This window comes from Trichechus manatus, unplaced genomic scaffold (genome assembly GCF_000243295.1).
Source record: "Trichechus manatus latirostris isolate Lorelei unplaced genomic scaffold, TriManLat1.0 scaffold00075, whole genome shotgun sequence".
NCBI lineage: Eukaryota > Metazoa > Chordata > Mammalia > Sirenia > Trichechidae > Trichechus > Trichechus manatus.
In genome coordinates, this window is record NW_004444011.1 from 5,327,550 (window position 1) to 5,341,008 (window position 13,459).

Consider the following 13,459-nt stretch of genomic DNA (forward strand, 5'->3'; position numbering starts at 1 on the left):
CTAAGAAGTATTCATAACTGTGCCCCCTATATGCTTCATTATATATATGAATATATGTGCATACAGTCACATAGATGCATATACATCTAAATATGTATACACCTATATACACACACATATATGCCTACATACATACATATATATACCATCACATATATTTTTTGGTTGTTTTTGCTGTTGTTTCAAAATTATATATGTCATAGCAATTACCAACAGGTCCTTTTCTCTTGTGTACTTTGTAGTGATATTGTTTACCTTCCTCAAGCTGTGCACACTTCACCCTCATTAGGTGTTACCTTTCCCATCACTAAAAATAACAAGTGCCTACTATCCAGAGAGTGAACCCCCGCCATGAACATTAGTTTCTGTATATCATAAAAGTGAGAAGACAGAATATCTGTTATTGACTTATTTCGCTCAACATAATGTCCTGCAGGTTGATCCATGTTCCAAGATGTTTCAAGAATTGTTTTTCTTTATGGCTGAGTAGTATTCCATTGTTTGTATATGCTACATTTTACTTATCCATTTATCCACTGATGGGCGCTTAGGTTGTTTCTATCTTTTTGCTACTATGAATAGTGCTGTGAGAACATAGATGCACATATGTCTGTTCTCATTTTTGAATTAAAGTGACTGTAGGACTTTATAGTGTGATCAGAGTGACCTGAGTTTTGTTCAGATGCAGGAAAAGAACTTCCTCTGGATAAGTTTTAAAGACACAGTGAGAGACAAAAATAAAGTTGCCTTTAAGTTGCATTTCATGAGTCTTGCTTAGTTCAACATATTAATAAGAAAACCTCCTATTTAAAAGCCACACCTCCCTTTCACTAACCTTGCTGGGTCACTGAAACTTGTGGAGATTATAATTAGGAGGAGAATATAATACACGTGCCCTACCTTGATCCTTTTTCTTTCGTGGCACTTTTGCTAAGAACAGTATTTCGTCCAGAAGTAGGTTCTGATTTCTCTTCTGTGGGAGATCCAACTCCAGCACTAAAATGATAACTACTTTTTCTTGTCATTTTGAAAAAAACCACAACGAATTTCAATCATACAGAAAATAGCAACACATTACATTTGTAAGGCATTTTATAGTTAATAAAGTATTTTTTTTAATGAGCATTTTTACTTCCACTATATGCTTTAATTCCTTTCCCCACTATGAGGCATAGAGAACAGGCATTATCTTATTTACAGATAAGGAAACTAAGCCTGCTGCCACAGACACTAAGTCATGTGCTCAAAATCTCACCATAGGCCCATAGCAAACAGAATGTGAAACCACATTTCCCAACCCTTTTCTAGTGATCTTTTCCTCAAAAATTTAAAAAGCAATTATGTCATTATATTACCATAATAAGAATAAAAATTAAGTTGTCAAAATCTATAATCTGAGCACTTTTAGATTCAGACAAATTAAGGGGATAATTATCAGATATAAATTGTAATTGTCTTACCTGGTCTTTTCTTTACTTGCTCTCCTTAAGGAAGATGAGGAAGAAATACTTCGTCCATAACCAATGTCTGATGATTTATCTTCCATAGACAGAGGTGGAGAACTAAAATTTTACACATTTGAAATTATATACAAATTAAAATGATTTGTCAATATTAGCTTGTGTCCCACAAAGCAGGCAGATTTTTTCTGAAAATCATACTGATGAAGCTGATTTTAACAGTGACATATCATTTAAAATGCATAAAAGAGAGGTCAAGATAAGACAAAATGGATGTGTTATAAAGCTTTTCATGAGCTAGAACAGGAAACATTTTTATAAAATGTATCACACAATATATAGATTTTATATAGATACACATGACCATTTTGAAGAAGAATGTTGAAGCTTTCATTTTTAGCTCTACTGTTTACTTTTTTCAAAAACTAATGCTGGACAATAGTTATACCCCAGTACACAGCTCTGGAAACTTGTCAACATAAATCATCTTGGTTTGCTCCTATCTATCTATACTTTCTTCACTTACTCCATGTTAGCAGAAAGGTAAGAGGCTCTGACTGCAGAAATACATTCGGAATTGACTGGTAACATGGAGTCAAATGACAATAGCTAGAATATGTCGAATTTGTGGTGCGACTTGTTCCACTGTCTCTACTATGTCAAGCTATGAGCTTATGGACCAGTGTTTATTTTCATGGTGGTGCTAGATGCAGAGGAAAGAAAAAATATCATACTGGGAGGATTTACATATTTACATGTTAATGGACAAACAAAAAACAAATACGCTTCCCTGCATCCCTCCTCCCCCAAAGACTCACACATCATATTTACTGTTAATTAAGAGTATTGCACGCTGATCATTTGGTTCTTGTAAGGAAAGCTCCTTCAATGACAAAAGTTTGGTTCCACGATTTATCTGTAAGATAATTTGAGGACTGAAAAGTAATACCTGCATGGCTCATATTTTTTCAATGAATATTGATAGAATATGTTCTCAACTGTTTAAGATGTCTAATTTCACATACACACGCACATACATACATATATATAGACAGAGAGAGACAGAATGATAAACTGTAGATTACAAATAGGAACCTGAAGGCCCACAGTGGAATCAAGCTTGTGGACATCCTTGCTTTTGGGCAAGATGTATCTATCCCTCCAATTCCCCACAATCGCCACTGCTTCATACTCAGCTGCTTCACACCATAATTATCAGCCTGGCTCCTGAAAGCATTTGATTTTGCAAATCCATTTATACTCATAGGAGAGAATTCATTGTCTGTAAAAGTAAATAAATACTGAAACAGATTTCTAAAAATGTTTCCAGGATGTTTAAAACCAGCTAGACAAAGCCGTATACTGGCAATTTTGCCAGCCCAGAGAGGAGAGGTTTAGATCAGATCACCTTCTGAGATCTTTTCTCAATCATTATAATTAGATCCCTATCTCATCCAAGACACTTCTTGTGATATTTTTAAAATAAGACAGATCATGCCATTCTTCTGCCTAGTTTCCCATTTCACTCAGAGTAAAGGCCAAAGCCTTTGCAAAGGTCTGCAAGACTTGCATGATCCGGCTTCCCTTTATCTCTCTGATTCCGGCTCTACTGGTCTTCCCCTTTGTTCACTCAGCTCTAGCTACACTGACCTGCTTGCTGTTCTTTAAACATCAGTCATGTTTACACTGTAAAGTGTGTTTGTACTGGCTGTTTCCTCTGCCTAGAGGGCTCTTTCTCCAGGTATTCCCATGGCCGTATCCCTCACCTCCTTCAAATTTTTGCTCAGTGAGGCCAAACTAAACATAACCTTCAAAATTGCAACCACCAATCCCAGTACTCCCAGCACTATAGAATTCCCTTATCCTGACTATGGAAACCCTGGTGGCGTAGTGGTTAAGTGTTACCTACAGCTGCTAACCAAAAGGCTGACAGTTCAAATCCACCAGGCGCTCCTTGGAAACTCTATGGGGAAGTTCTACTCTGTCCTATAGGGTTGCTATGAGTTGGAATCGACTCGATGGCAATGGGTGTGGTTTTGGTTTTATCCTGACTATGCTCTGCTTTCTTTTTCCCCCTTAGTACTAGTTATTTCTATCATATTATAATTTACTTATTAGATTTGTTGTTTATTGTCTCCTCCCACTGCAATCCAAGTACCATGGGAGTGGAGATCTTTGTCTATTTTGTTCACTGACATATTTGAAGCCTCCCATATTAGAAACTTAATAATTACTGAATGAATAGATCAGGGATTTCTCCTTTATAGAAGAAACTGTCACATTAAGTTTTTTAAAAATTTGTGACCAAATATATCTTGTCACAATTTTATCTGTTCTATGGCAACATTTTTCTGGTAAATGTTCTTTGTTGGTTTTTCTGCTCTTTTTCCTCATTTTTCTTAAAGTAACTAGCCCTGGTAGCACAGTGGTTTAAGAGCTATGGCTGCTAACCAAAAGGTCGGCAGTTCAAATCCACCAGCCACCCCTTGGAAACCCTATGGGCAGTTCTACTCTGTCCTATAGGGTCGCTATGAGTCAGAATCGACTTGATGGCAACAGGAATTTTTTTTTTTTTTTTTTTTTTTTTGTATCTTCATAGTGTTCTGTGCCAATTTTTATTAAATTATTTATCTTTGAATGAGTTTGGCTTCCTTGGACCAGAGATTTCTCGGTGGTTTGTGTGTGTGTTATGGGAGGTGTGGGGGAGGGGCAAGATAGGAGAAAGAGCCCAAGTTAAGTTCTAGTTTGGCTGTTTTTATTATTCAAAAGTTCCTTAAGTCTGCTGCCACACTATGTGCTTCCTGCAAGCACAGCTCAGCTATCAGCTATGTGATTCTTTTATGGCTCTGTCTCTTCTGCTTCTTTGAACCAAACCATTCAAAAAGGGCTTCTGCTGCCATCCTCGCTCACCCCGGTTCCTGAATTCCTGCACCCACCTGGCAAACAAGGAATATAGCTTTTGCTTCTGAATTCTCTCATCATCTCAGGAAGTATATTTTTTTGTGGTGCTTTCTGAGACTGCCACCACTAGCTCTCTTGCCCCACTTGTGCATTTTTTGATTTTTTTTTTTTTTTTCTTTTTCATTTCTTTCTCCTGCACAGATTCTTCCTGATCTCAGGGGCTGTTTGCAGCCTTCCAAGTTTTTTGAAGTTTGTGGATCATATCTGTTTCCTGGTTTTGCCTAAAATGGGATTTGGGAGTTTCTTTTATTTATTTTCCCTATTCTCCTTGTTGCTTTTGATTTCTAGAAGAAGTGGAAAATGCTGACTTAGCAACTATGTTCAAAATACACTCAAAGGTTTGAATTTTTAACTTCCCATTTCTCCTAACATTAACATTGCATAACACTGCATATTGTTTTAAAAATGTCATAAAAAATGCAGTTGACTAAATTGATATTCTTTTCCATTACATTTTTAAATCCATTATATAATCTGATTAATTTTAATATGTTAAAATTAATAAAATGAAAAACATATTCCTATCCTTATCACTAATACTAAGCCCTCAAACCCATTGCTCTCAAGTCGATTCTGACTCATAGTGATACTAAATACTAGAAGTAATAAAATTCCCACAGTAAAAATGCTCCTTCTTTTATTTCTTATTTGAAATTTGAGGCTAGCATTAGCAAGCGAATTTAACTACAAATAATCAGATTCTTGTTAAAAGGGCACAAAAATGCAAAATAGACAAAGTTATAGACAAAGTGATGATTTCCAAATTCCTGTCTATAAAAATATAAATATGTTTTTGTTGTTAGGTGCAGTCGAGTCTGTTCCAACTCATAGCGACCCTACGCACAACAGAAAGAAACACTGCCCTGTCCTGCGCCATCCTCACAATCGTTGTTACGCTTGAGCCCACTGTTGTAGCCACTGCGTCAGTCCATCTTGTTGAGAGTCTTCCTCTTTTTCACTGACCCTCTACTTTACCAAGCATGATGTCCTTCTCCAGGGACTGATCCCTCCTGATAATAAATAGGTGATTGTAAAATTGCAATATAATAGCATTATCACTTAAGAAAAAATTATCACCATACATACTAAAATACAAATAAGTGTTGCCACTTACCCGACCACAGTCATAGAATCCATCACTAATTATGTTACATGATGACAAATAGCCAGTCTGGCTATATTTCAGGGGAAGATTGTTGTTGAGCAATTTGTTATAAGCTGCCTCACTGAATTTATTTTTTCGACTTACTGACAGATTAATTTCTTCAAGGATATCTAAAGCCCTGTCAATAAAACCAGAAAGCATTATTTGCCTTGTATAAACAATCCAACATTAGGCTCCCACTTATATAATCACTTACAATCCTGAATGAAGAATTGAGATGGAAAGTTTAAAGCCTCTCCCACCCACCCTTTTGGATAAAGTAATACTGACAGAGTTATGAAAGCAAAACAGCCCTTTTTGAGGGCATACACCATGTAGTAACTCATAAACCATTGAAAAGGATACTCCCAGAGAAAAAAAAGTTATTTGCTCACTTACAGCAAAGTCAGTATTGGACCCAACTCTTTCAGCTCATCAGGCAATATATACAAAAAATGAAAATGATTAGAAATTAATAGTGTAAACCTGCCTGTGGAGCCTTAAAATTCTATTCGCTGATATGCTCAAGATAACAAATTAATGTGCTATTCATAAGGAGAACTGATTTGGTGAGGGTGGCTAAGTGTGGAATTCGGTTAAAGAGGTGTGGGATCGGGGGCGGGGAGAACACAGAGGTAGTAATCACCATTCTATTTTAGCCTTGGAAGTTAAGAAACAAATAGGACTTTGTTGGTCACTAGCAGAGGAAGATGAAGAGTAGCATTTATCAAGAGGAAAAAGAAAGGCAGAGGGTGATTTTTGTAAAAGGTGTTGGGGGAGGTCTTGGAGGTGGGGCAGTGGGGACGGTCACCCCCTTCTCTCAGCAGTCCCTCCGCGTGGTGCGCACGCAGGGCTCCTGAGCACTTAGCAGATTGACAGTGGCAGCACATACTCTGCTTAACTTTCCTTGGGGAGGGAGAGGCTGCTGCTTCTTTTTCTGCCCTCCATCTTAGCCAGACACTTGTGACAGCATGCACTCACCTGAGCCTGGACAACTCAGTGGCCATCAGCTCATCATTGGCACAGACCACCACAGCCCAGCTGGCATGCCTCCTGACTTCATCATTCTTGGAATGCAAGAGCTCTACAAGGGGCTCCAGTCCACCTGCATTTTTTAACTAAAAGCAGAAACCAAAATTTTACACATTAAGAGTATAGAGTATAAGTACTTATGCTTAAAAAGTCTCATTATTTGATTGTTAAAAGATATTAAGTATGTAAAACATTTTACAATGTGTCCTTACTTGGATTGATTAAACTGAGAAAAAAAAAAAAAATCCGTCTATTGAGAAACCTAATAGTCAGGAGCCCAGTTTTATGTATGAAGTAAAGAAAAGAGGCAAGAGTCAAGGCATAGAAGGTGATCATGATTTTACATGGGGCAAGGACTGAGGAGAGAACATGCCTACAAATGCCTATCACTTTACTTCTCAACACTGAATGTTCATTTGACCCTATAATAGACACATTAATGGTCCACCAAAAATATCCACATCCTAATCCTATAGGGTTGCTATGAATTGGAATCCACTTGACAGCAATGGGTTTGGTTTTTTTTTTTTTTTTTTTTAATCCTTGGAAAGGACTTTGTAGATGTGATTAAGTTAAGGATTTGAGATAGGGAGATTATCGTGGATTATGTGCTTTTGCCTAATAAATCACAAGGGTTCTTAGACAAGAGGGAATGGAGTATCAGAAGAAGAAGAAAAAAAGATGTGATGGAAGCAGAGGTTAGAGTGATGTGCTTGGAAGATGGAAGAGGGGGCCACCAGCCAAGGAATGCAGGCAGCTTTTAGAAGCTGAAAAGGGCAAGGAAGCGGGTTTACCCTAAAACCTTCAGAAGGAATACAGCTCTGCCGATAGTTTGATTTTAGTCCATAAGATGCACTTTTGGACTTCTGACCTCCCAAACTATAAGGTAATGTTAGTGTTGCTTTAAGCCACTGAATTTGTGGTAGTTTGTTATAGAAGCCATAGGAAACTAACACAGACTCCAAGGCTGGGGCAGGAGGAACCGAGGCAAGCAAGCATCACTTGGGCCACTGGGGGACCACTGGGCACTACCACCAGGTCAGTAGTGTGGCCAAAGCAAAACTGAAGTAATTCTGCAGAAAAAGACACATTTCTATTATCCTTGACTATCTTGTTTTCTCTTTGAAGAAGAGAAGAAAAAGAACCAAAAGATAGAACCACTAGTTAAATAAACTTCATTAATTACATTATTAAGAAAAATTGCTTATGTATAAAATTATTCCTATCAGAAAAAAAATCTGACAGCACTCCTGCCTCTCTGTTTGAAATGCAATATTGTATTATCTGAGCCTAGAGTATAAAAAGAGTATTCTATCAGTGTGTATATGTAATATCCAGACAAGAGCCCTGTGCAATATGTTCCACTTTCAGTCATTCTCATCTAAAACACAGAAACTTCTGGCAGCAATTTCATGTTCGTCTATAACTTGTGCAGCTTGGAAAAGCTCACTTGAAGCATCCTGTGCTTAGCAAGCCAAAATCTGAACATGTCTATTTCTGGGTATAATACAAGATGGTAATCTAACTCAATGTGTTCTTTTGGCAAAGATCTAATTCATTTATTCCTTCCTTCATTCACTCATTCATTTAGCGACTGTTAATTAAGCACACAGTATGTGTAAGGTATATATTAATGCCACGAACACAGAGAATAAAATCCTCAGTTCCATGCCCTAAAGCTCCAAGGAGCTTATAGTGTTTTAGACAAGAACAATGACATGCAAAAAGAAGGATAAGAGAGACATGCATAGTGTGCAATGGAAGAGTGCACCCAAGTTCGAGGACTGAGGAAAGGCATTCTGGCTGTACTTTCTCCAAGACAGATTTGTCTGTTCTTCTGGCATTCTGTGGTATATTCAATATTCTTCACCAGCACCACAATTCCAATGCATCAATTCTTCTTTGGTCTTCCTTTCTCATTGTCTAGGGTTGCTATGAGTTGGAATCGACTCAATAGCAACGGGTTTTTTTTTTTTTTGGTTTATACATCGTTTGATTTCTTGACTGCTGCTTCCATGGGTGTTGATTGTTGACCCAAGTAAAATGAAATCCTTCACAGCTTCAATTTCTTCACTGTTTACCATTATGTTGTTTATGGGCCCAGAGGATTTTTGAGTTATCATTGTCAGCAAGCAAGATTGTGTCATCTCCATACTACAGGTTGTTAATGCATCTTCCTCCAAACCTGATGCTGTGTTCTTCTTTCTGTAGTCCAGCTTCTCCGATTATTTGCTTATCATATAGATTGATTAAGTAATGTGAAAGGATTCAACCCTGCCACACACTTTTTCCAATTTTAAACCTTGCAGTATCCTCTTGTTCTGTAGGAACAACTGCCTCTTGATCTATGTACAGCTCCCTCATGAGTACAATTAAGTGTTCTGAAACTCCCATTCTTTGTAATGTTATCCATAATTTGTTAAGATCCACACAGTCAAATAACTTCATGTAGTCAATAAAACACAGGTGAACATTTTTCTTGTGTTCTTTGCTTTAGGCCAGGATGGATGTGACATCAACAATGATATCCCTTGTTCCACATCCTCTTCTAAATCCAGCTTGAACTTCTGGCAGTTCCCTGTCAATGTCCAGCTATAGCTGTTTTTGAATTATCTTCAGCAAAATTTTGCTAGCATGTAATATTAATGATATTGTTTTATAATTTTGATCACCTTTCTTTGGAATGGGCATGAATATCTATATTAGATGAAAAGACTAGCCTTCCAAGCAGAGAAATCAATGAGATATAAATAAAAGAACACAATATGCTCAGGGAATTACAAGCAGTATTGTAATTCTGGAGCATAGAGTTCCTCCTGGGAAGAGCAGGACCTTAGGCTGTTCAGGAAGGTAGAGGCAGATCATCAAGGGCCCTTGCATACTGCACTAAGCAACTGCAGTTTTACCACTTGGCAATGGCGAGCCATTGGGGCTTTTTAGTAGGGCAGTGGTGTGATCAGTTTCACATATTTGAAAGATCAGAGTGGAGGCAGTGTGGACAGTAGGAGTTGGCAGGGATAGAGACCGCAACAGAATCTGTCGGAAGATTTCAGGATATAGATGGACTAGTCTGCAAGCTTCATGAACGTAGTGGCCATGACACCTCTGTTTATCACTGCTCCTGGTGCCTGGCAGGGTGCCCAGTATGTAGTAGTTGGTAAATAAATATTTGGCGACTAACTTACTAACTGAATGGATGAACACAGATGAGCTGAGTCAAAGGAAAGGAAGACCAGGTAACAGGATAGATATCTAAGAGACAGAAAAGATTTGATACTGTCAGAACAGACAGCATAGCGTGAGTGCTTGGGCTCTGGAATCAGAAAGATGCTTTTATATCCCTGATCTGCCACTTACCAGCTCTGCTTTGAGCACATTCTTTATTTCTTTAAACCTCATTTTGAGCACATTCTTTATTTCTTTAAACCTCATTTTCCTCATATGTAAAATGAGAATTATAAACGTACCTATTTCACATGAGACTTAAATGCAGCACAGTGGCTGGCACATAGTAAGTGCTCGATAAATGTTAGCTAGTGTTATTTAATGGAGAGAGAGGAATAAAATCCAGGACTGTTTGAATGAGTGCCATGGTGACAAGTAAATATAAGAAAAGTGAGCTAAAATAGCATGTTTGTAGGCTTATGTTAAGTCTTCATGAAGAGTTAATAGGATCAACCACAATACCAAAGACAACTTTTTATACAATGGATTTTTATAAATGCAATTCTATGTTTTACAATTATGAAATTTAAGAAAAAGAGTATATAAAACCCATACGTGTAAAGGATCATAGTAGAAGGCACCTGATTACCTACCACCCACCTTAACAGATGCACGTTTCTGTGACCTTGAACCCCTGTGTGCTGCTCTCAATCATATTAGTCCCTGAGTTCCCCATCAGAGGCAGCCCCTTTCTTGGATTTGGGGTTAATCATTCTCTTACTTTTCTTTATAGCTGTAACTTATATGTATGTATTCCTAAGCAGCATATTGTTAAGCTGTGCATATGTCTGAATATTGTATAAATGGAATCATATTGTATGTGTTCTTCTGCAACTTGTTTTTGTTCAGCATTATGCTTGTGAGGTTCATCCATGTTGATGTTTGTAGCTCTAGTTCATTCATTTTCACTAATGTGAGATTCCATTTTATGAATATATCACAATTAATTTATTCATGCTCTTAGCAACTGAACAACTGGTTTGTTTACAGTTACTTTGCTATTATAAACAATGCTTCCTGGTACACAGAAGCAAGAGATTTTCTTAGGTACATACCTAGAAATAGAATTACCAGGTTATAGGATATGCTCACCTTCTTTGCTAGATAATGCCAATTTGTTTTCCAAAGTGTTACACCAATTTTGACAACTTAAATGATGGGTAGTCCAAACACTTAAAAACGTTTCAAATCAATCCATCAATAGGTAGTGACCGGAACAATAAGAAGACAAATGATATTACACCTCTCACCTCTGTCCGGGCCTCAACATCACACACAGTTGCAGCAACCATGAGGGCAGCTTTGCTCTGAACGATGGTGTTTGCCGAACGCAGCGGGCTGATGATTGCGTGCATGATGTTGTGACTCTGTATGCTCACACGCAGGGGCTCCTGCATTGCCATGTTTGTCAGTACTGTGGCCGCGTTTGCAACTGCTCCATCTCGCTTACTAGACAGTGTATTTATTAATGAATCAATGCCATCAGCTTCAGCAGCTGCACTGGGTATATGAAGGAGAAACAATCGTGATTAATCTGAATGCAAAAAATTATCTTCGAAGCATACAATTTAGGCTTATAAAATGAATGAGTAGACAAATAAAATTTCAGAAGTAAATTAATTTGCAATGTGGTGAACCCAGGATTGAGGTGCTAGTGATTTAAATGGGGTCTGGGAATATTTCAGGAAGGAATGCATTTAAATAATCCTTTTTCTACTTTTACAGCTTTTGATCACATAAAAAAATGGAGGACGACTGCTTAGAATCTCTACTATGACTGTTCTTTTTTTTTTTTTTATTCCATGAAACTTATGAAATTGTATTACAAGAAATTCTATTTAAAATGTCTCACTAATAGGAAAGTAGAGCTTTAAATTGGAGGAACAAGTGAGCATGGCAACTTCTGATGTAAGTTAAAATTCTTTAGCCCATCTTCCCCTTGCTCAAATTAGGTTGTTAATTGTAGGCAGAGGTTAACATGGATGAAACCAGCATATCATTGTGCATGTGAATGTTGTGTTTACAAATTAAACATCAAAGATCAAAGTCATGATTATTGAAATAAATAATTTTAGTAATGTAAGCATAATCACTTGTTAAAGTTATTGTTTCTAATATAATAAGACCACAGTTATCCATTAATGTATTAACATTTTTTTTCACAATTGAAAAGCCTAAATCTCCTTTGAAGAACATTGTACTTTCTATAATCCTTGTTTTTTAATAATTAAAAAAACCCATAAAATAGTAAAAATAAAAATTAGATCATGTTAATGAGAGGAAGACAATTTAATTATGTTTTTTAATGTTTGGAGTTATTTCAAATAAGAGATAGTCTAAGCAATAAGGTATACAGAGCATCTTGACTATGTGTTAAAAATCCACTTAAATTGTATCACAGTAATAGAGTTAAACAAGACAATAAAAACACATTTGAGGCCCCAATAACATGAACACTACTTTAAAATTTACATTTGACACATTTTTGCATTTCAAACCCCAAAAAACCAAAACCGTTGCCGTGTAGTCAATTCTGACTCATAGCTACCCTATAAGGACAGAGTAGAAGTGCCCCATAGGCTTTCCTGGTGGACTCTAACTGCTGACATTTTGGTTAGCAGCCGTAGCTCTTAACCACTATGCCACCAGGGTTTTTGCATTTAGGATCATATTAATAACCAAAATTGAAAAAAATGAGGCTTTATGATGTTGCCCATCAACCTATATTCTGATAAATTCATTTTAATTTATTGATTATGAAGACGTACTGACATTTTCAAGAAAAGGACAATTATCCATTACAGAGCAGATAATAAATAAAATGTTGATAAGGAGATTGGTAGCCCTGAGTTAAAGGAGCCTGTGACTGTGGCACAACCCGGAGCTCTGAAAGAAGTCTCACAACAGGAACTGGGGATTGGGCAGGTTTGAAATGACTGGAGGAAGTAGCCCTGGAGAACGAAATGCCTCCCACTCCTGGCTTATTTAGATCAATCCATAAAACACACCACATTGATACCAAGGCAAAGTCAGTGCCTCATTCCATTTCTACATGTACTTCATCCTTGGTGTATACTTAACCCTTTTTGTGGTTATCTCCCACTCTTTCTTTGGGAAGCCATCCCTTAAAATTAAAATTTGGTTAGATGACAAGGAACCAAACTGTACTTACATAAAAACATTGGGAGAAAGGTCCTGCATCTCAGTATGATAGCCCAAGGGCCAGCATTTAATCTCTTTTCCTAGGAGATGAAATAAACACTCCAAAGATAATTTTTCTCCATGACAGTTATACCTATTATTAATTAAGATGTTGGTCATTTGGGATTACGAAGAAGGGAAAATTTGGAGGCTCTAATGTATTAGTTTAGGAGCCTGAGTGACACAAGCAGTTTGCGATTGGCTGCTAATCTAAAGGCTGGCAGTTCAAACCCACTCAGTGGCTCCAAGGAACTCCTGGTGAACTGCTTCCATAAAGATTTACAGCCAAGAAAACCCTATGGAACAGTTCTACTCTGTAACACGAGTCAGGGGCTGAATCGATGGCAGCTAACAACAACAATATATTAGTTCATCGAAAACATCTCAAATTTTTACTTGCAGTTGAAACACTGAACTTAAGAAAAGAAACTGTCAA

At 37.3% G+C, this 13,459-nt stretch overlaps 1 protein-coding gene across 1 annotated transcript in view; it reads right to left on the reverse strand.

Moving 5' to 3' along the window:
• Window positions 1-13,459, reverse strand: part of ARMC3 (armadillo repeat containing 3) — a 138,477-nt gene that overhangs the window by 26,936 nt on the left and 98,082 nt on the right. The window contains exons 11-16 of the mRNA XM_012556714.2: window positions 11,073-11,322; window positions 6,547-6,683; window positions 5,536-5,704; window positions 2,279-2,376; window positions 1,461-1,562; window positions 901-996 (exon numbers count right to left, since the gene is read on the reverse strand). Of these exons, the coding sequence (XP_012412168.2) occupies window positions 901-996; window positions 1,461-1,562; window positions 2,279-2,376; window positions 5,536-5,704; window positions 6,547-6,683; window positions 11,073-11,322 (852 nt within the window). The remainder of the gene's footprint in view (window positions 1-900; window positions 997-1,460; window positions 1,563-2,278; window positions 2,377-5,535; window positions 5,705-6,546; window positions 6,684-11,072; window positions 11,323-13,459) is intronic.